At 36.6% G+C, this 22,626-nt stretch overlaps 2 protein-coding genes across 7 annotated transcripts in view; one reads left to right on the forward strand and one right to left on the reverse strand.

The window, feature by feature from the left end:
* The window catches only part of blvra (biliverdin reductase A), a 49,165-nt gene extending 46,342 nt beyond the window's left edge, over nucleotides 1-2,823 (reverse strand). Inside the window, exon 1 of one of the 4 annotated variants that reach the window (XM_059014461.1) lies at nucleotides 2,541-2,823. The gene's annotated coding sequence lies outside the window, so the exon portion shown is untranslated. The remainder of the gene's footprint in view (nucleotides 1-2,540) is intronic. The other 3 variants (XM_034058605.3, XM_034058604.3, XM_034058603.3) reach the window with 3 other exon arrangements.
* Nucleotides 2,824-3,382: 559 nt separating this feature from the next.
* LOC117435402 (cytochrome c oxidase assembly factor 1 homolog) lies at nucleotides 3,383-22,626 on the forward strand. 3 transcript variants are annotated; one of them, XM_034058519.3, is made up of 7 exons: nucleotides 3,383-3,442; nucleotides 5,723-5,782; nucleotides 8,369-8,399; nucleotides 14,863-14,983; nucleotides 17,851-18,002; nucleotides 18,598-18,674; nucleotides 21,132-22,626. In XM_034058519.3, exons 4-7 carry the CDS (start codon nucleotides 14,890-14,892, stop codon nucleotides 21,259-21,261), a joined length of 453 nt encoding a protein of 150 aa, XP_033914410.1. In that variant the 5' UTR covers nucleotides 3,383-3,442; nucleotides 5,723-5,782; nucleotides 8,369-8,399; nucleotides 14,863-14,889; the 3' UTR covers nucleotides 21,262-22,626. The 3 variants fall into 3 exon arrangements, with proteins under 3 accessions (XP_033914410.1, XP_033914412.1, XP_033914411.1); XM_034058521.3 differs by having other exon boundaries at nucleotides 8,379-8,399; XM_034058520.3 differs by lacking the exon at nucleotides 8,369-8,399.

Here is a 22,626-nt window from a genome sequence, read left to right on the forward strand (position 1 = left end):
ATGCTTCTCTGCTATGAATCCCATTTTTGCCCAGTGTCTTTCTGATGGTGGAGTCATGAACACTGACCTTAGCCGAGACGAGAGAGGCCTGCAGATCCCTGGATGTTGTTCTAGGGTTCTATGTGACTTCCTGGACGATTTTATGCCTTGCTCTTGTGGAGAGATTTTGGCAGGACGGCCATTCCTGGGAAGATTCACTACTGTCACAAACTTTCTCCATTTGGACAATATGGCTCTGACTGTGGTTTGGTGGAGCCCCAGAGCCTTAGCAATGGCTTTGTAACCCTTTCCAGACTGATAGGCATCAACAACTTTTTTCCAGAGCTCTTCAGGAATTTCTTTTGTTCGTGGCATGATGTGCCTCTAGAACCTGTGTGCTGACAACTTCACTCTGATGGTAAGGGCCAAAGTTAGTCAGATTTATATTGGGCAGGGCTGGCCCAAATCAGGCCTGGTTGTTAACCAAAGTACTCAAACAGCTGACCCCAATTAACTCAACCAAATTAAAGAGATAACTAGGGGGGGGGGGGCAATAACTTTTTCACACCTGAAGATTACATGTTTGATTACCTTGCACACCAAACAAATGAGCACCAAACTTTGGGGTCATTTTTTTTCAGATTTATATTGGGCAGGGCTGGCCCAAATCAGGCCTGGTTGTTAACCAAAGTACTCAAACAGCTGACCCTAATTAACTCAACCAAATTAAAGAGATAACTAAGGGGGGGGGGCAATAACTTTTTCACACCTGAAGATTACATGTTTGATTACCTTGCACACCAAACAAATGAGCACCAAACTTTGGGGTCATTTTTTCTCTCAGACTCTCTCTATATACTACTACAACCCACAAAAAAATCTGACCAAATACAATGTGAAAAATGTGCAAAAATGCAGAAAATCAGATGGGGCAAATACTTTTTCATGGCACTGTATATAGTTTTTAAATGTATTTAAATAAAGGGCTCAAAGGGTACCATGTCAACTGGAATATGATATAGAAGGACAGCCTGCAGTCTGTAACCCTTTCTTCTGATGTTTTAATGAATTACACCCAAGGATTTAGCTATAAGATGAACTGCTGAGAAAGAAACTCATAACCAACACAGAGCTTTCATAACCAACACCCCACACTCATAACCAACATTAGAATTTAAAGAAAATATAAGTTTAAAAAACAAATGTTATAGTTGTTTTCTATTTGCAAAACACTCCATATCTATCTTAGTACAGTTTGCTTAGGATTTATTTTTTCTTCAGGAAAAAAAACTTTTATGAAAATGTTATTTAACAGAGTGTCGGTTATGAGGAAGAAATTTATATAATTTAAATTAAAAACAATAAGTTTAATTATTGGGTGAAATATACATTTAAAAAATTACAATTCTAGGAATACCACTTTTATAAACCTATCTAACAACAATGTTCAGTTTTAACAAGTTTTCTATTGGGTGTCGGTTATGAGATTTTGAGGGGTTCATGACATATATTTATGTTGTATACAGTGCATTTTTAAACATACAGTACACTGGCAGTGTGTAACACTAAGTCTAGTATAATAAACTATGATGGGCTACTGTTTTCTTTTCTCCGTTGGCTAGTGGAGAAAATGTGCTTAACAGCTGAAATGGGGTAAAACCTGTTTAGACTGCACTTGTAGATCTCTTGCTCTACCCCTTTGCACTGGACTTGCCTGACCTAAGCACCAAGGTTTCTGGATCCACAGCTGATGCACTATCCTTGCACTACTAATATGTAATTGTAGATATAACTTGTTGTAATCCTAACTTCGTTCATATTGTATTTTAGTAGCATTATTTGCACTTACTGTAAACTATACCGTATTTAAATATTAATCTTACATTGTAACCTTGTAAAGTACTGCCGTGTAACACTTATAAGTCGCCTTGGATAAAGTCGTCTGCCGAATAAATAATAATAATATGAACAGTGTTGTCAGTCAGAATACAATAATACAATTCTGCTGGGGCTTAAGATCACTCCAAGCCCTCTGCCTTTTTTCTTCCTCCTCATTTTTTTGGGCTACGAGCCCCCACTGCTATAGCCACACACAAATGTATATATTTTCTCTCTCTCTCTCTCTCTCTCTCTGGTTTACTTTACTGCTGGTAGTTTACACGTTTACAGAACATGTAAATGTGTCAGCTTTAATTGTCACAAAGAACCATGTATTCCGGCTGACAACAAGAGATGTGCCCACAGTGCAGTACCACAACAGTCTGTTTTTTGTATGCTTGGTCAGAATTAAGTCAATGAAAAAAGAAAACCCACAACACCTTAGAAACGTTACATTTAGAACAACCATATGCACACTTAGGTCCGATGCATATTTTAACACCATAAATGAACTAATATAAATGTCTAAAGACAAGATTCGTTTGGGACGTTATTTAATCTTTCAAGGTTACTAATACTATTTTCTTATACTGTATATTACAAACAGTTTATTCATCTTGTATTGTCGGCCCTTTCATCGTTGTAATACATCATACTAAATAGGTTAAATTGACCCCACTCACCCGTTTATAAAAACTGTCTTTCTGTCCTTGTTGCACTAACCACCAATTCAATTCAAAGCGAACTTTCGTAACTCCCACATGATATTAGGGAGCGCTGTTGTGACGTCAAGCCCTTGTGCGCAGCCAAAAGAAGCATTCTAAACAAAATGTCTTCCAGTACTTTCCCTTCACACTCAGGGTTACCATATGGTTCCAGATTAACCGGACGCTTTGAGACTGACCGGGTTTTCAAAAGTCCCCCTAAATTGAAAGTAATTCACGTATAAATGAGCTCATCCTTTGCTGAGATTAATCCTACTGTGGTGGAATTGCTTGGCGCAGCAAACAATTCACACTGATCAGCTGCTTCTGATCAGATCTTCTTAATGAACAAATAGCTAATCTATCGATAGAGCAACGAGACGATGATGCTTTGATTGTATTTGCAGAATAATATGGGCGATTGAATTTTAACAAACAGAAAAAATAGCAACTGGCTGCAATTCATTCTTAGTTTAATACAATTATTTGACGCGCATGCGGGTATTTAAGCACCATTATTAATTGGGATTTTTACCATTTACACAACATACTTAACACTTTGAAGGTGCAACATATTTTTATAGTGACACAAAAGTTAATTAAACAAAAAAAAAGACATTTGTTGGTTGTATTCACCTCCCTGAGTCTAAGCCTTGATACATTTTGTTCCAGAATCAGTTTATGTTACAAATAAGATCTATGACCGAAAACTTCCCGTCGCACAGCCACAAATAACTCGGTAACAGTAGTTATTAGCTGTGTTAAAAATTGTCACTACACATTTAAAGTATGTGTGTTATAGATCTGATACTGTCAATAAAGATTGTTGTTGAAAAACAAGATGGCGGCCCCCTTGGAGGAGAAACGCAATGTACATTTTTGTAAGTCAAGCGTAATTGAACTGTGGATATGTTTAGAAGCCGACAGTTCGTAACACAATGCTTATATTGTACACTGTGACTTCCTGAATTACTTTTGTTTAAATATGATTCAGATTTTTGCTGTTCGCTACGTGGGTGTAAAAAATAAGTCCATCCTCGCTCTCTTCGGTTCGTGCAGCCTATTGATGGCGAGTTTTTAATCGAATCTTACCAACTTTGCATTTTTGGTATCCTCATTTAGCTATTATTATTATTATTATTATTATTATTATTATTATTATTATTATTATTATTATTGTCTTAAGTGTGTAGCCACATTAACTTCCAGTCGGGGACGTGAAACAGAAAACAGTTAGCATAGAGTCTAAGCTTAATGTTTTTTTTTTTTTTGTTTTTTTTTAATCATTTAAAACGGATTCATGTAATCCGTTTTACGATGAATTGTTTTCAGATTATTTGGAGGCAGTCGAGCAAATATCGATCCATTGACATCGAATTTTTAAGCAGAAATTTAAAGAAAAAATAATATTTTAACCCACTTAAACTACAAAAATTGTTATAGTTACATAAACTGACTTTTCAAGTCTGGATACACCTGCATGTTAGATTATTATTATTATTATTATTATTATTATTATTATTATTATTATTATTATCCATCTAACACTAGTAAGATTAGTATATTTAATTTTAAATGAAGGCAGTAGTACATGGTTGTGTTACCATAAGATTGGCACCAGGGGGCAGTGAGAGCATTCTACTTTTTGCAATACTGTATGGATGCTCTTGGGTTCCTCTACTTTTGAATTAAAGTTTGACAAACAGAACTACTGTACACAATAAACCGATTTGTTCTTCAAACATTAGCAGTGTATAGTTTTACATTTGAGTGATCACATTATTGATTACAAAATGGGAAGGGTGTAAACTTATTCTCTTCAGCTTCAGCTATGCAGATAAATTTATTCCCCTGTTAACCCTTACTTACTGAGTAGCTCATTCTTTTATTTAAAAATATGCACAGTCATTCTGCATTGGCAGTAATTTTATATTTGGAATACCACTGGGATGGATTTTAATTTATTATTATTATTATTATTATTATTATTATTATTATTATTATTATTATTATTGCATATATTTAAAAAGGATATTCAGGGATACCAAGATATTTAGTGAGCAAGTTGGGGGTGGCGGCCGATAACAATCCTACCCCTAGTCATTCTACATTCCTAAAATAGAGAACATAGTCAGTCCGTTATTTTACATACAGTATATACAGTATATTTAAAGAGGAGTTTATTAGCTGTTCAGGGACAGCAAGATTTTTAGTAAGTAAGGGTGAGTGGGATAATAAATGTCCCGCCTGTTTCAAGGCTAGTGACAGCATCATTTTGACCACCACATTATGTACAGTATATATACATACAGTTAAACATCATAAATGTAATAGTCTACCTAGCTATTTCTATTGTGCTATCTGTAGAATGGCGGAATATTGCAGCTGATTATTAATATAGCGAGTTTTCAGTTTATCAGTTATATATATACTGTGTATATCCATAAACTGAGAAATCCACCAAAAAATAATTCCTATTTCTCACACACACAAATAACGAATTCGCAATGGCCTCCCCTCACTTTCTGATAGCTAGAAATGATGTTTTGCCACTTGCACATTAGCAGCCCAGCCCTAATGGGGAACCGAAGATCAGCACATGTTACAAGTACCCCAAACCTTTAAAGTGAGAGAACAAAGAAAGACACATTAAAAGTAACTGTATGTCTGCAGCTGGTGCTGACAAAATGTACATGTGTCTGACTTAAACCTTGAGCAAATACAATTTTAAAGATTGGAGGCTCAGTTCCACAGATTCTCACATTGGTTATTTGTTTAGGGTTACAGGGTTGACACATTGTTGGAGAATTAGGCCCATATGGCAACCCCATTCAGACAGCTGCCTGAGACATAGAGATGTACAATCTAAATATTAACCGTCCATTAGATGGCGCTAATATCATTCAACAAATTACTGATAAAATATTGAAAGGAGCTGCATTAATTTCTGAATTTTTATATGGTCTCCATATTGAGAGACATGTACATTTTTTGCCTTTTACCAAACATATAAAGGTTCTCCAGGTTTACTGCTGTGTTACCTTTATTGTACAGTTTGCTCATACACATGAGAACATTTTTATCGAGTGTTATCAAAGTGTGGGTAATCAATAAAAAAAACATTGAGCTTTTCTTACACTTTCTTTTCATGTTATTTTTAGCACCTGGGAAATTGGATGAATTGAAGGACTATTGACTAGCCGGTAGAACACACAGATCAGGTAAATGTTTGTTTGGGTAATTTATGATACATACAGTACCCCAACCATAATTGTTAATTGTGCTGGAGGACCTTACACAGTGTCTGTTCAGGTAAAGTTAGACATTCATAATAATAATATTAATAACAGTGATTTATCCCTGACCATAAATATTCTATCTTCAGAAGTTAATGTGTTCGTTTAGTTAATTAACAAAAAAAAAAAAAAAGCTTTGTTAAAAAAAATGGTTGACAGGAGTATTACAGGGCTTATATAGGATACATCACAGCAGCATACATTGCAGAAATGCTGCATGTCAAAATGAAACTGTGGCATGAAGTGGTTTCTCGTTGCTTAATTGTAGCAGCTCAATAGGAATCACTGAAACCTCTTTGTACAGCATAACAAATTAGTAATGACATTACAGAAGTAGACATTTAACCCTTTACCGCCAAGTATTTTTAACCCAGTATTTTGGGCTTTTAAATCAAACATGGACATCGGCAGGGGAGACATAGCAAGGTTCTCTCAGAAGCCATTGAACACCCATCTAATATGAAAGTTTCTCCTATGAGTTGCATGGCTATGTGATTTCCACATGATTCCAGCAACCTGGAGACCATGTGGACGTTGCATGAATGAAAGAGATCCTTGAACACACCCGTCTGATGACTGAGTTGGTTTTGGAGTAGCTGTAGGTTCACACACTGTACAGTAGCTGTTGTCAGGTTCAGCATCATGAGTTCCTGGGCAGAATTAAATGCATTTTCATTATGAGATTTACTGTAAGTCTCTGGGTGCTGCTATACCCAAGACTTTTAGGTGTTTGATTGCAGAGAGTGCAATGTCCTATATTTAAACTAGGTGGGCTTATGTTAGAGCAACTAATTAATCCACCCCTATTGTGTTTCTTCTATATTGCGTTACCAGCAGAGCATGCCATAGCAACCAAAGTCTGGCCCAGGCAACTTTTACAGACATGCTTTCCACCTGTCCCGCATTCAGTCAAAAATCTTAATAAAAGTAAATGTTGTTTAAAAAGTGAAATGAAGTGTTTTTCTATCAGTTATACAGTACCAGTGTTAGTTTACTATATCAGTGGTTTTTCAATGGAAAATTAAAATTGGTCACATTACAGTTTTCTTGGTTTGATGAAATTAAATTTAGATTGAAAATAAAAAGATTATGTTTGCATGTAAATAACTGTTTTTATGTTGATACATTAGACTCAAACTGTTAGGACTAGATCCTGTTCAGATTAGTGTTTTTTTTTTTTTTTCCAAAGTAGCCTGTACCACACTAGATATGCCTTTTGTAGTATTTTGTTTTATATATATATATATATATATATATATATATATATATATATAATATATATATATATATATATATATATATATATATATATATATATATATATATATATACAATAGTAATAACCATATGAATACAACATACAGAGACAGCTGTAAAGGTTGTACACAGTATTTTATGATTAAGATGAAAAACCATACACTGACACAGGAAAATAATACTGGGAACTGTAACTGATAGAAAATGCATTGCATGTTACTTTTTTAAGATTGTAAATCAGTTCTTAATACTAAGGTTCATATTAGGGAGAGTGTACTTTGTTGTCAAAAGTATTTGGGGGGGCGGGGTTTTGGCCGTCTATAAAATATATAATTACTTGAATTCACCAGTGCAAGGACATTATAGGGGAGTCCTTTTCTAAACAAAAAAAAGGAACATAGAGTTTTTGCCAGGCTGTGGTTATAATCAACAGGTCCTTGCTCTGACTAGGTAGCATAAATACTGCACAGAGGGGTTTGATCATGCCCACCATATTATACAAGCACAAATCTAATCTTCCAAATACATCAACTGATACTATATAACAATACTCTTTACATATTACAGAAGGATAAGCCTTCATGTGTACTGGTAGATTCTAACTGCCAATATGAGTTCAGTGTAGCTGCCAAACCATACATTTTATATGTATAACTCCCAATGTGTAGTCTCTCTGTTACTTAGTACATACTAAACAGGCAAAAAGTAAAACAAAACAACAAAAAAACATAGCTTACATATGAAATTGTTCACTTTACACTTTAAATGGAGGGAAATAAGTTACTGCATCAGCTTTTATTTTGACCTGATTTTGTTTGAGCTACATTAAGTATAATACATTTACAGTCAACCCACTTTATACCTCCAGGTAAGGGCCATGGGCAGAAATGGGCAATAAGCAAGGGTGGTGTTATAGTGAGGGTCAAATAAAAACACACACACACACACAACCTTTATGTTTGAAATTAAATTCAAATGTTTTATTTTTTATTTTTTTAGTTATACAATTACAGTATATCCAGGCCATTTCAATAAAATATTAATATTTTTAAAAACTACAGTATTAGTTCTTAACACAACAGTAGGCCCCATCCGTATGAAACATACATGGTTACTTTTGAGGATGCTTTAGTTTGTCAGCCTTCATTTGTGCAGAACTTGCACGTAAACAAACAAACCTCTTGACATACTTTTTTTTTTTTTCTTTAACATTTACTGTGGTTTATAAAAGTCACTTATTCTAGACTGTGTCAGCCTTTTTCAGGTTCCATCTTGTTCCATCAAGGTAAGCCATTTGTTTTTATCCATTAGAATGTCCTTCGATTAACAGTAGATGCCTCATTTAGGCGAGAAAACATTTGCGATGTCTTGCTGACTTGCTTTCTTATTTTCATACGAATAAATGCAGATTTTTTCTTTTGCTCTGGTGTTAAATGTAGGGTCGACTCGCCATTTTGTACTTGTTGATACGTTCAGTTAACAACGAATTAGGAAAGCGAGTCAAAGGTTAACAACGTTGTTGTTTTAATTGGCCATGATTTTGCTGGTGCTACAATGCTTATATTTACATTTGCTTGGCTTGGGAAGTTGACAGGTGCTGGACAGCGGGGTGGCGATATAACTGGTAAAAGGGCAGATGACGGATAAGGTTTTCAAAAGTGAAAAAAACTTTAATGTCTTATAAATTAATGCAATTAGTATTTTTGGTTTCCTGTGAATGTGAACCATCCATATATATACTTGTCACACCTTAATTTATCTATTTTCTGCTTTTTTTGCCCTTTATACCATTAAAGTGTACTTCGGTGTAACTACACATTTTTCTAGAAATAAATTGCCTTATGTACAGTTTCTATGCACATAATCATTCATATATTACTATTTAGCTATCCTGCTTCACAAGCATACAGTTATATTTCCATATTTATTTCTTTTTTCTTCATTTTCTTTGTGACGATTCCACTTTTTTAGTATGAGCTCACAATAATACCTATAAATAAAATAAAAATGACTAGAAAAGACTAAAATTATTTTTTACCACATTTAATTGATGTATTCTGTGTGTTTGTATAGATACAACAAGTTTCACACAAATATCTGCACTTTAACACAATTAACATATCGGTTACACCGTAGGACCAAAGCAGGTTACCCCGGAGGACTTCTGATTGTTATACTCAAACCATGGCCTATTTAATTAAAATACAGACCTAAATTGTGTATTTATAATCTTAAAGGAAAACAGACACATTAATAGTGAATAATTGTTTAACTGTATTGGTCATTTGCATTGTTTTTTTTAATTACTACTAATCAACATTGGTGAACAGAGGAACAGAACAGAAATTTAACATAACATGAGAAAAACAACAATAACATTTTGCATTAGGCACTTTGAAAGTATCATACTGCTGATACTGGAAAGTCAACAGCTACCAGGCTTTTGTAAATTTCATCCAGTTGGTGCTGCACAGTTTAAACATCTGGAAGCGGAAGGCTCTGGCTCAGTAATTACTGCAACAATATCTGACTTGTAATAAAAAAATATATCAGAAACTCTAGGCCAGGCTAATTAATTCTTATTTAACTGACTCATGCAGTTTACTTCAACTTCTTTTTCTACCTCCTTAACAACTTGCCCAATGTATGGTAGTTCATCGTACATCACAATAACAAACGTGCCTGCTAGTATCTCATCATCAGGGACAGGGATATTTGAGCTGCATGAAGGGGAAATGTCATTTTTGTTGTCCCTTGTTTCATTCAGTTCAGTTTCTTGCAGTGTATGCAAAGTTTCACATTTGAAAAATGTGCAGTCTCGCCTATTTGTTGTGCTTATTAGCTGGACAGATTCTGTATCATATCAGATTCTTTATTATAAAGTGAAAAACATGAAAAAGCATCTTGATCACCTTTTGGAAAGGTAGATTGCTCTTAAGAACATAAGAAAGTTTACAAATGAGAGGAGGCCATTCAGCCCATCTTGCTCTTTTGGTTATTAGTAGCTTATTGATCCCAGAATCTCATCAAGCAGCTTCTTGAAGGATCCCAGGGTGTCAGCTTCAACAACATTACTGGGGAGTTGGTTCCAGACCCTTACAATTCTCTATGTAAAAAAATGCCTCTTATTTTCTGTTCTGAATGCCCCTTTATCTAATCTCCATTTGTGACCCCTGGTCCTTGTTTCAAGTCAAAAAAGTCCCCTGGGTCGACATTGTCTATACCTTTTAGGATTTTGAATGCTTGAATCAGATCGCCACGTAGTCTTCATTGTTCAAGACTGAATAAGGGTCTTCATTAACAAGGGTCTATATTGAGCTACCTTTTCCCTGCTTGACAAGGGCATCTGAAAATGAAGAAAAATGTATATATGTGTGTCATTTTAAACTTGGCTGTTCATAAAAAAATTAATGTTTATTGGCTCTTCATAATAAGTAATCAGTAAATCTGTTAAATTGAGAGATCATGCCTAAAGCCATACGGTGTAACCACCAGGACATTTTGGTGTAACCTAATTCTGGTTACACCAAAAGGACATTTTGCGGTTACACCGAAGGACATTTTCCATCTAATGCTAATGTAACAGGCAATTATTAGGCCACCTATGCAAAGCAATGACATTGAAGAAATTCTATAACAATCAAATATCTAGAAAGATGTTGATTTTGAAAATATTTCTTTGTTATCACCTTATTCTATGAGTTACACTGAAGGACATGTGATTATTTCCATGTCCGATAAGGATCCATGAATATGCATTTTTTTTAACATTTATGAGAGACATACTGACCTTGCTCCACATGTGCTGGGTCCCTTTATGACTTCCTCATATACTGAGGTCATAGGTCACGTGGAATCTTCAGGCAATATGATCTAAAATGGCTGTTCAATGTTGGTTACACACTGTAGGACATTTGAGGACATCAATTACTCGGACAAAAGTATTTCTCGTAAAAAGCTCATTGTTAATTTAAATAATCAGACAGCATTTCTCCTTGTAACAAAAGACACTCAAAGAATCATGCCGGTGTATTTCATTAATTGTTTTATTCTGAGTTTTATCATTTTTTTTTAAAGTTTATAAAAATGCATAAGCTTTCGGACAGTAACACCGAAGGACACTTTTACACTTTGAAAGCTCAAAAACCATAACTATGACAATAATTCAAAATAAATACAGTAGTTGTTTTATAAATAAAATATTGTACATTTATTTTATATATAGTAGATTTTTATATGAATTTATTTTATAGACATAATTATCATCGGACAGCAAAATTGACACGTCACGTCATCTGCCCAAAAATAGCACTGTTTTTATATTGGTGACATTTGTTCAGAGAGAATAGCTGGCAGTATGCGAGGGTGGCGTTATAAAGGGGGATGGTATATCACGGGACAACTGTAATTCATAAGTGCATGATCTTGGAGAGCAGTAATGTGAATATCATCTGGTTTATAATCACAGGTAACCTTTATGGATTTATAGCACTTTGAGGATGCTGATTTGTTGTTCTCTGTTGAGCCAGCATAGTTTATTTTGGGGATATTGGAGGCAATGTACCTGTAATCTGTCAAAAAGTGCAGCATCCTTAGCAATGTTATGTTATTTCACGCTACTCTTATTAAATTATGTAAATGATTCTGTTTTTTCATTCTCTGGCTGTTAATGAGGGATTAATAATCAGTTTAAGAGGTTTATTAGGTTCTCCATTAACTTGATTAATGACACTGGAATATTAATTCTGTGATTACTGTTTTGTGCTACAGTAACTGGCTGAAGACAAGGAAGAAATGTGCAGTCTGAGAAGAGATGTTACAGTTGTTATTCAGACTGGTGTCATTTTATTAACAAGAACATGTGCTATTGATGTAAGCTACACTGTTTAAAAACAAAGACTGATATGGCTAGGCTGTAACCCTACAAATCAAATTAGAGAAACTATTCATTCATGTGTAGCCTAATGAATAGTTTTTTTTGGTAGTTTCAAATGTGTTATCATAACAACGAAGTCCCAGGTCCCATATGCAAGTTTGTAACTCCTCAGCTCCAAGCTAGTGCCATTGGAAGCCCACATTGTTACTTTTTTCCTGTAGATCAATTCTCAGAGAATGCACAATTAAAGAAACAGCCAGTTTGGATAGAACTATGTGGTACTTTAAGCTCACCAAAGTGGCCATAAGCAATGCTTGAAGAATGCATGACAAATGCAGCTTCATAAATCTGTCAAAAATCCCAAATCCCCGGATACCAACATATTTTGCTTGATCCTTGTAGATCTCATTAACATCTATCCAAACATATCTTTGGGTGATTTTTTTGGAGTCCCCCCACGCAAGTTATTACAGCTTAAACTTGGCACAAATAGCAAAAATTAAAATTACAAGGGGGTTTAATGACCAGTGGTGGGACTTGAAACCAAATGTTTTTCACAGAATTTAGAAGACTGGTTCCTAAGGTTCTTACAGCAATACTTACATTTTAGGACCCACATCCCCTACAGGGTAAAGGGTTAGGCTAAAGTTCAAATAAAACTCGTCAGTTACCTGTCGTCTGGCAATTTGCCAGAAGTGAGTAGGATGCTCCTAGTATTTCTTTTTTTCTGAAAAGCCCTATTCAGTACGAGTAGAACGAGGTACTACACATGATGGTAGCATCTAAATTGCACCCAGGGTGATTTTTCTGGTCAAGGTCCCTTTCTCACTTTAGGTTGCCTTTGCAAGGTCACAGGTCGAAGGGGAATTTTTTTTTTTAAATAATGGTTATCATTTCTGAACTCAGCATGTCTGAAAACCCCTAGGTGAATTGTTCTAGGAAAATCTGAGGACGGGCAATGGCACTGGTTGAGTTATTATTATTATTATTATTATTATTATTATTATTATTATTATTATTATTATTATTATTATTTATTTCTTAGCAGACGCCCTTATCCAGGGCGACTTACAAGATATCAATTATTTTTACATACAATTACCCATTTATACAGTTGGGTTTTTACTGGAGCAATCTAGGTAAAGTACCTTGCTCAAGGGTACAGCAGCAGTGTCCCCCACCTGGGATTGAACCCACGACCCTCCAGTCAAGAGTCCAGAGCCCTAACCACTACTGAAAAAGGTGGGCCCAGCAGAAGTGAAGAGTGGTGGCATCATGCAACTTTTATTTGGATTCAGAAAGTAGTACAATTTAAAAAAAAAATATAATGTTTGACCAAATGATTCTTTTCTAGAAGTGAAAGCGATAAATGGTAACTAGGAAGCACAATGCTTGTTTGTTGATACGTTTTGTGTTACATGTAACATAATAGATCATCATTTTAATATGACAGCTTTTCAGATGGCAATTCTGGCAGGCTAGGGGTGCAGTAGGTCAATGTATCTTTAGGCTTTTACTGTAAATAAGATTTCTGGATTTCATTCTGGCTGAGTTTGGAAGTGTCACCATAGTCAGCCTTACAAAAGTAACAGAAGTTTGCTGTTTATGGACTACTTTTACAAACATCAAAACGGTCAATGTTTTCCGTATTGAGACAATTAAATACACTAAATAATGGAGTATTCAGGGCAAGGCTACGCTTGACTGTTTTTATTCAATTATAAGCAATTAAGAAGGGAAAAAGACACTATATAGAAACATTGAAAACAGAAATTTAAAAAAAGATATATTTATATTTTATTTCATTCTGAGGGTTATGTCAGTGGTGGTGTCCGTGTCCTCATATTATTAGCCTTGGGAAGGTGGAACATTGGCAGCTATCCAGATTAGCAGTTAGGCTCTAGTGTGCTTTCGTGTCTGCTGTGTTCTGTATTATAAGCGATGGAAATACAGCATGAGAGAGGATTTCCCCCCTCCCAAAACAGTAATGCAGAAATGTGATGTTCTAGCATTCAATCAACCCAGACCTCTTTTTCAAAGGGATAGACCATTTTAGATAAATTTAACATGGCCATCCACATCAAGTGCAGAAATGTATCGGTACTGTATCAGTTGCAGTAACTATGTATGCTCTTTTCAAATGCTTTTACATAATATACTGTTGTAGAACACCTCATAAAAGCTGCTAGCCAAATGTGGTTTTCAATTCAGAAGAGAAAAATCAAAAGTTATGTTATTTATGACAGAACGGTCTGATTTACAGAAAAAGAAGGTCATTTTTTAATAATGTAGCTAAAAATAGCTCCTGTAGAGGCCAACTTGGAACAGGTGGATTGTCAAGAACTCCCCTCCGCTGCAGAACATATTTTCTTTATTTAACCACGAGGAGATGGAAGAGGAGTCTAATTACTACCCCTTTTCTCTTATTCGGTTATGAAAATGATTTATGTGAAACCCTGTCTTAGCATACAATGTCCAGTCCAATTAAATCACGATGCATTGACCTTTCAACTCTGCTTGCCCAAGAGTAATGTATGAAAAAGGTGGGCCCAGCAGAAGTGAAGAGTGGTGGCATCATGCGACTTTTATTTGGAATCAGAAAGTAGTACAAGCACAGATAATGCAAGGTAGATTCCGGTACATGAATATATTGGATCTTTATAAAGTACAGCTAGTTTGTATTATCCACAACCACACAACTTGTTACTAATCCTCACACGTTTTTTTATAGCAGCTCACTTCAAATGTGGTAATTGATATATTCGTTTGTAAATTTGACCTACAGTATTCTTGTTGAATGTCGGCACTGAAGCTTAGCACTGAGCTCTAGAAGTGCACACGCTGTCATTTATTTGTCCTGTTTTTTGTTTAGTTTTTGAAAGAAGTAAAATAAAAGAAGATGCCAGCTTCAATAAACAGCCTGCACAAGATGGCCGTCTACATGGGGATAGTGTCTGGAGGAGGTTGTGCAATGATGTATTATCTGATGCAAAGTAAGTGCATTGAAATCGAGGAGCTTTTCTAAACCTGTGAGCTAGGAGATTAAACCATTCCAGTGAGCTTCTCCGCCAGCTCCTGTCTGCATCAAGCGTAGAAACCAAGCCCATTCTAATTCAGGGGGTGATGTGAGGAGAGTTTAAGGACACAATTAAAAATCACTAGCATTTTGTTTGAGGATACAAGTCCAGCCAATCCAGCATACCAGGTTCCATGCAGTGTTGACAAGAACTAGCATGCAAAAAATCTGTGGTTCATTGTGGATTTCCTGTAAATTGTAATTTTAAATGAAACCTGATGCTCCCATTACACTATGTAACACAATTTTTGTTCATGGGTAGTAAGTGTTATTTCCTAATTGCTTATGCCTCAAAAGTATAGAAAATGGCTATTATTCCCCACAAACTTTGCTTTTGTGACCAGGACAGTGATATTTTGAAATTTACCTATTTCCAATGAGAAAACGGGCGACTTTGTGTCTTTTCGTTCACATAAAGTCAGAAAAAAACAACATATGAATCCAAATTAACATGTATTTATACTAAAGTAATACAAAAATGACTACACAAGATTTAGAAGTGAGTAGTTTTTCGAGATTTACGATTATACTGTAAATCACTTTCACGAATCAGCTCCCAAATGTAGTCTCCCATCATGTTCTCGTTATACTGTCCTTGGTAGTGGCGTTCAAAGTCCAGTATATCCTGGTGGAAGCGCTCGCCTTGCTCCTCCAAGTACGCTCCCATGTTCTCCTTGAATTTATCAAGATAAGCATCAAGGATATGGACTTTGAGGGACATCCTACAGCCCATTGTGCCGTAGTTCTTCACCAGAGTCTCAACCAGCTCCACATAGTTTTAGGCCTTGTGATTGCCCCGGAAGCCTCGAACCACTGCGACAAAGCTGTTCCAAGCCGCTTTCTCCTTACTAGTGAGCTTCTTGGAGAATTCATTGCACTCCAGGATCTTCTTTATCTGTGGTCCGACAAAGACACCGGCTTTGACCTTTTCCTCGGTCAGCTTAGGGAAGAAGTCTTGAAGGTACTTGAAGGCTGCCGACTCCTTATCTAGAGCTCTGACAAATTGTTTCATAAGGCCCAATTTGATGTGCAGTGGTGGCACCTTCCGGGGGTCTACCAGTGGCTCCCACTTGACGTTGTTCCTCCCCACAGAGAACTCGGTCCGCTGTGGCCAGTCCCGCCTGTGGTAGTGCGCCTTGGTGTCCCTGCTGTCCCAAAGGCAAAGATAGCAGGGAAACTTGGTAAAAACCGCCTTGGAGACCCATCAGGAATGCCACCATTTTGAAGTCTCCTATGACCTCCCAGCCGTACTCATCATACTTCAAGGCGTCCAGCAAGGTCTTGATGCTGTTGTAATCCTCTTTGAGGTGCATCGAGTGAGCCAGGGGAAGAGATGGGTACTTGTTACCATTATGGAGCAGCACGGCTTTGAGGCTCCTGGATGAGCTGTCAATGAAGAGGCGCCACTCATTCTGGTTACAGGCGATTCCGATTGCCTCGAACAGACTGGTCACATTGTGGCAGAAGCAGAGCCCATCTTGACGGGTGAAGAAGCTGGAAAAAGGTTGGTGACGCTTCCTCTGATCTGCGACTTGCACACTTTCATCCAACAAGTTCCACTGCTTGAGCCTAGACGTCAAAAGCTCGACATTGGACTTGGTGAGACCAAGATCTCTAATCAAGTCGTTGAGGTCTTTTTGGTTGGGGTAGTATGGGTTTCTCTCCTCAGCTCCACCTCTGAAATTGTCATCTGGATCTACAACGTCTTCCTCGCTCTCTGACTTGCTGCTCTCTTCTAAAGACGGCTGCTCTCTCTCCGGAGGAGTGGGTACGGGGAGCTCATGGCAGTTTGGCACCGGGGCGATGGATGAAGGAAGGTCCGGATACGTGATAGCAGGTGCATTCTTGCCAGTCCGACGTTTGGAAGGGTCCACCATGCAGAAGTAGCAGTTGCTTGAGTGGTCAGTGGGTTCCCGCCAAATTCTTGGGATAGCGAACTTCATGGCTCTCTTTTCCCCTCTGTACCATCCTACAAAAATACATTTATTTCACCCATGACTAATGTGTAAGAGATTCTCGCAACATTTTTCATATATGATATATTTTTTCAATAACATTGAAAATTGTAAAACATTTTAAAATTAAAAACTTTTACAATTTTAAAAATTAACAAATTTTATAACATAAAATTCCGAGCAATAATTGTCCATCTTACCTTCCAGAGTTTTTTTGCAGTGCTCGCAGGTGAAATGAGGAAATGCAGATATGTATCCACTTAGGCAGCTGGAACTAAACTGAACTGGTGGGCTTAAGGCCCCTGTATTTATACTACTATTTATATTACTGGAAAGTTCTAGAAGTTACTCCAAGTTTAGTCAGCACTGAATCTATCTGGAATGTTCTGGAAAATAGGTACATTTCAAAATATCACTGTCCTGGTCACAAAAGCAAAGTTTGTGGGGAATAATAGCCATTTTCTATACTTTTGAGGCATAAGCAATTAGGAAATAACACTTACTACCCAGGAAAAAAAAAAAATAAATAAATAAATTGTTACACAGTATTATTATTATTATTATTATTATTATTATTATTATTATTATTATTATTATTATTATATTTTCCAGTAATGAAAAGTGCCACTATGCAGTCATAAAGGTTTCTAATTATGACACATTTTAAGGTGGCGCTAGACCTTGAATAAACCAAGCAACTAGGGAGCATACTAGTGACTTGCGGTGGTCTTTTATATTCTGTTTAATAACTGCTGTATAATTTTGCTGTTGATTCTTTCTTTCTTTCTTTCTTTCTTTCTTTCTTTCTTTCTTTAAATCTCCTGCTCAGAAAACTTTGCTAGGTCAGAATACTATCACCGTGCACTGGAGCAGCTCCGAGATAACCACACAGCAATGGAATCTCTCGGGGCTCCACCACTACAAGTTCACAACGTCAGACTGACAGACAGACATAACAGAGTGGACAAAACAAGTGCAAAGGTGAGTAAACATCACAGCCTTGGTGGGGAATTGGCAGATCTAAATACATCAGCAGGGCTCTTTCTGTACTGTCATGTTCAGAGAAAGCAGACACGCTGCCAGGGTTTCTTAATCACTCTGGCTCCACTGCACCATGCCAGCCCAAACAAGATGAGATATTAATCCACTGCATTCTTTAATTCATAAGCCTTTTTATCTAAGAGCCTGCCAGCAATCCATCACTGTAGCAGATACCTGTAGGTTTGTCATAACTAATCACCAGTTTCAGATCAAATTTATTTTACTGGAGCCCTGGATTTGATTGTGACTATTATCACTCAGCGACTCCTTAATATATCTGAAAGGGAATTCATATTCTGCGATGGACTGGCATCCCATCCAGGGTGTAGGCCTGCCTTGCGCCCTGTGTCGGCCGGGTTAGGCTCCGGCTCACCACGACCCTCTATAGGATTAAGTGGTTACAGATAATGGATAGAATGGGTGGAATTCATATTATAATGCTAGCAAGAAACAACTAGGAGCTGTTCATTTATTTTTCATTTAAATAATGGATGCATTTGTTGTCTGCTTTTACCACCCTGTTCTCTTTTTCCAGATCAAAATCCCAGTGTCTGGGACTAAATCTGCTGGATATCTCTATACCTACTCTATCAGGGACACTATAATGAACAGGTACAGTAGGTGTTGCCAAGTTTGGGTTGAATTTATATTTGTGCAAATCAAATAATACCAAATTATTTTATTTAGAATTGTTTTTCTCTTGAAGTGTGATTTTGAATTGCTCTAAATATGTTTTAATTACAGATGATTTCTAAATTCTATTTTTGCTTTACTAGTTTCAATGTTATGGATAGGTTATTTACTTTCTCTTGCAGTGTTGTCATAGAAATGTCACATTGCACTACAAAATAGTTTTCTGATGGCCCTCCTTTTTAATGGTCAAGTAAATGGTGTTTTTGCAAGCATAGCCAGTACAATTTTACATTAAAAATAATCATGCTACACGTGGCATCATGCCCCTAGGGTTGAGACCTGCCTGCATTTCGGCCACATACTTTAAGTGAGTTTTGTATGCTAAAATGTTACAGAATACACCATTTTGCATGTTTTCATGAGCCGCAAATGCAAAACCTGTTTGCATTAACCATAGAACAGCTGCACCAAGCATATGTGCCTGAATAGAAGAATGTTTTTTGGCACTCTTAGTTTACATGGAATGTTTTTTGACCATTAAAGTGAATTACTGTCCTTTAGATCTGACAATAAAAGTGATCTCTGGATGAAACTGTCCCTGACCACTCTTTTCCTGTACTTAAGGCAGTGTCCAAGGCCGAGCCCATTTCCTGCTGAAGAAGTCCGTCCGCCCCCCCCCATTCAATTTAATTAGCCAGACCTTACTGTGCTTTGTTTGGCTCTGGGAGATCCTAGTGCAGAAACCAGTGGAGATTCACTTAAACTATGATTGTCCTGCGTAGTTTAAGTACCTTTGCAGACTAATTTCAAACAATACTTGGTACTTCCAGACTTAAAGCAAATCTTTACATTCCTCACTCTATCCCTTTTTAAACAGGCTAGTAAAACAAAGTTCAGGTGTGAACTGGAAACAGAGGTTAACTTGTCTGTGAATCAGTACGGCTTATCCTATTCTTTAAAATACAGTCTAGAAAGTTTTGCAGTCCTAGTACTTTATTTGAAATGTGCCACTTTAAACTGGGGTGGTCTGGCACACATATTGTGGTAGAAAGCCTTCAGAGTCTCAGCTGCACACAAACATTTTGTGTAGGCAGACTTGGAATTGTGAAAGGCCTAGCTATAAACTGTATTTAAGCTGGGTTAGACAGTGCTGGCAGCAATCACATGGACATCTGGCAACCAGCATCCAGCAGCACGTTGCACGGAATGCTGCACACATCCACTATCAGAAAGTCTTGTTTGATTGCGCCATATTTTACCAGATGGCTGTAGGGTGTTGCAGGTCGACAAAGCACCACTGGGCAGATTTTGATAAACACATTTGAGATGTAATGTACATCACAAACAGATGTCTTCCTAATTAACCCTTTGCTGGCCGTATGTCGGACCAGGTCCGACATTACAATCTTCCCTTTCCAGTCCAATGTCGGACCCTGACATCATCAAAAAGATGTAAAACACAGGTCTCTAGTCGTTTTTTATCTAATAAGCCGAGAAAAACATTCAAGTGAGATGATAGGAGCCGAGAGAAGCCCAAAAAAAAGGGGGCAGATCTGAGCAATACACATAGCCTTGGCACTACAGAGATAACATGGACATAAACAAACAAGATAGCTGCTTCTGCATCCAGCGCTCAAAGAATATCACGGACATTTGCAGAGCTTTTTGAGATGTTATAGTAATAAAATAATGACTTGGATCGCATTATTGAGGAGTTTGGTGATAAAACAAGCGATCAGGAGATGATTTATTAGTATGCACGACTATGAAGAGGTATGTGAAAAATACAGTGAAAGGGGTGGGGCGGGGCTGGAGATGCAATACTGAGTGTCCTGTTGATATGCAGTGCCTTTTAAACCTATTTTACTGTGAAAAAAAATACTTTTAAACAGCGTGTCTAAAATAAACTGCCCGTGTGAAAATAAATTGGACCTGCCGCGCCTGAGACGCGCTGAATAAATGGACCGCTAAGGGTTAACATTTGTATCAGGCATTACCAGCCACACTAGACAAAGCCAGTTTACACTGAGGACATTCTTTAGTTCTGATTATTGAGCCCATGAGCCTCGGGCAAAATGGAGACTATGTTACATTTATATTTGTACATACTTTTCAATTTTTTTCAGGGGTCAGGGCATTCTTTAGTTCCATAAAGTTATTAAAATAATCTGATGTTGGAGGCATCTGTATGGCAAACTTTACATGCATGTTTGCATCTTTGCATCTTTACATGTGCAAACAGTGAATGCAAACCATGGTGAGCAACTTTTTTCATGGTTTGAGGGCTCTGATTTTGTATATACAGTCATGGAGAGACTATATACTGTATCACTGACATAATGGTTGCTATTATGAACCAAAGAATATGTTTCTGACTCGTCTTATTATTCAAATTTCAAACAATGAACAAATCCCCAATCCTGCTTTTTATTTTAGGTGGTGTTTACAGGAGGTTGTGCTGCAGCTCAGGGATGGACAGAGAATTGAAGTTTATGAGCCCAGCGTAGACGATGATGAGGTGAAGCAGGAAGAGTGTTTTGGGCAATCGGCCATGGCAACTTCCTAGTGAATTGTGAAATGATCTCCACCATTTAATTGCATCTGTCCAGCTTTGCTTGCAGAAAAATACAAAAGCTGCTACATGTGAACAAGAGGCGCTTTAAAACTTAGCAACAGTCCCATCATACTTTTAACAATAAAATTACATCCTGTGATGACTTCTAATTATTGTACATATGAATCAACAGATCTTTTGAATTGTGGTAGTCTTACAAAACATCTTTCTGATGTGTTTTGTACTCTTGTAAAATAGTGTGGTAAACAAAGACAGCTTGAGGAATGAAACACATTGGTTTTAAATGACAATGCAATAAAAAAAGAAATAGCTGCAACCACCACAATGCACATAACTGATAATCTTGATGTGATTTTTTTATACCGTTTTTGCTTTCTGTACTGCTACAGAAAGTACCCTCCAGATAGGATTCTATGTTTTGGAAATTACAATTGCAGTATACTGAAACTATGAAAAAGGGTCTGTGAAATATTATGATAGTGTAATTATCCGGGTTACAATAGAGCTAACAAAATAATTCCAGTTACTCCTGCCAAATATGTATTGCCATCATTTCATAGTTCTCAAATGTTCCTGTATAAAACATGCTCACATAATGGTAAAGGTGAATTTACTTTTAATGATTTTTTTAATGGTAGTGGTTAGTTATAGAAATGTATCGATAGCTCTCTGCAGATACATTAAGATGTTTGTATAAAATCAGGAGTTAATTGCATTATACACAAATGCAGTCCGAAACTTCTAGGATGCCAGGAGTGTATAATGCATGTTTGTTGAAGATTGTTGCAAAATCCAGGCAGGTAATGTGTGACTGACAGACAGGCAAGATCAGCTTCATAAGCGTTCCCTATTTTTTAACGAGGCCCCAAAAAACAAAACATTCTGAATTGATTTTCCTTTCACAAGAACTTAAATTCCCAGACCCAACTAGTGTATTACACTGTGTTTATTCCAGCTTGGAAGTGCAGCATTGAATACAAGAGTGCAAAAGGCATTCTCCATTTTTTGTTCACTAATAGCTATGAAGAAAATACTGTTAAAATAAAGTGTGTATGTTTAATACAGGAACATGAGAGACCTATGATGTAATGGTAATGATTCCTTGGAATTATTTTCTTTGCTGTATGTAAAAAAAAAATCTTGTTCAGCAATTTAAAATCTCTTAACCAGATGACAGCAATGAGTCTACATTATATGTAGGTCTTCTGATTTTCAGTTTTAACTGGTAAAAAATGATAAAACACCTCAGATACAAAAAAATGAAATTGTGTATATATTTATGTGTGCACAAAAAAAAGACTAGAAAACAGATAAACCTCTTGTTTATCTAGGAAATAAAAAAAAGATTTTCAACAG

This window comes from Acipenser ruthenus, chromosome 3 (genome assembly GCF_902713425.1).
Source record: "Acipenser ruthenus chromosome 3, fAciRut3.2 maternal haplotype, whole genome shotgun sequence".
Classification (NCBI taxonomy): Eukaryota; Metazoa; Chordata; class Actinopteri; order Acipenseriformes; family Acipenseridae; genus Acipenser; species Acipenser ruthenus.

Excerpts from the sequence above, each read along its gene's own strand:
- LOC117435402 (XM_034058519.3), top strand. The coding sequence starts at position 14,890 with ATGCCAGCTTCAATAAACAGCCTGCACAAGATGGCCGTCTACATGGGG. Across the intron at positions 18,003-18,597 it reads TGGACAAAACAAGTGCAAAG|ATCAAAATCCCAGTGTCTGG; the intron begins GTGAGTAAACAT and ends CTCTTTTTCCAG. Across the intron at positions 18,675-21,131 it reads AGGGACACTATAATGAACAG|GTGGTGTTTACAGGAGGTTG; the intron begins GTACAGTAGGTG and ends TTTTTATTTTAG.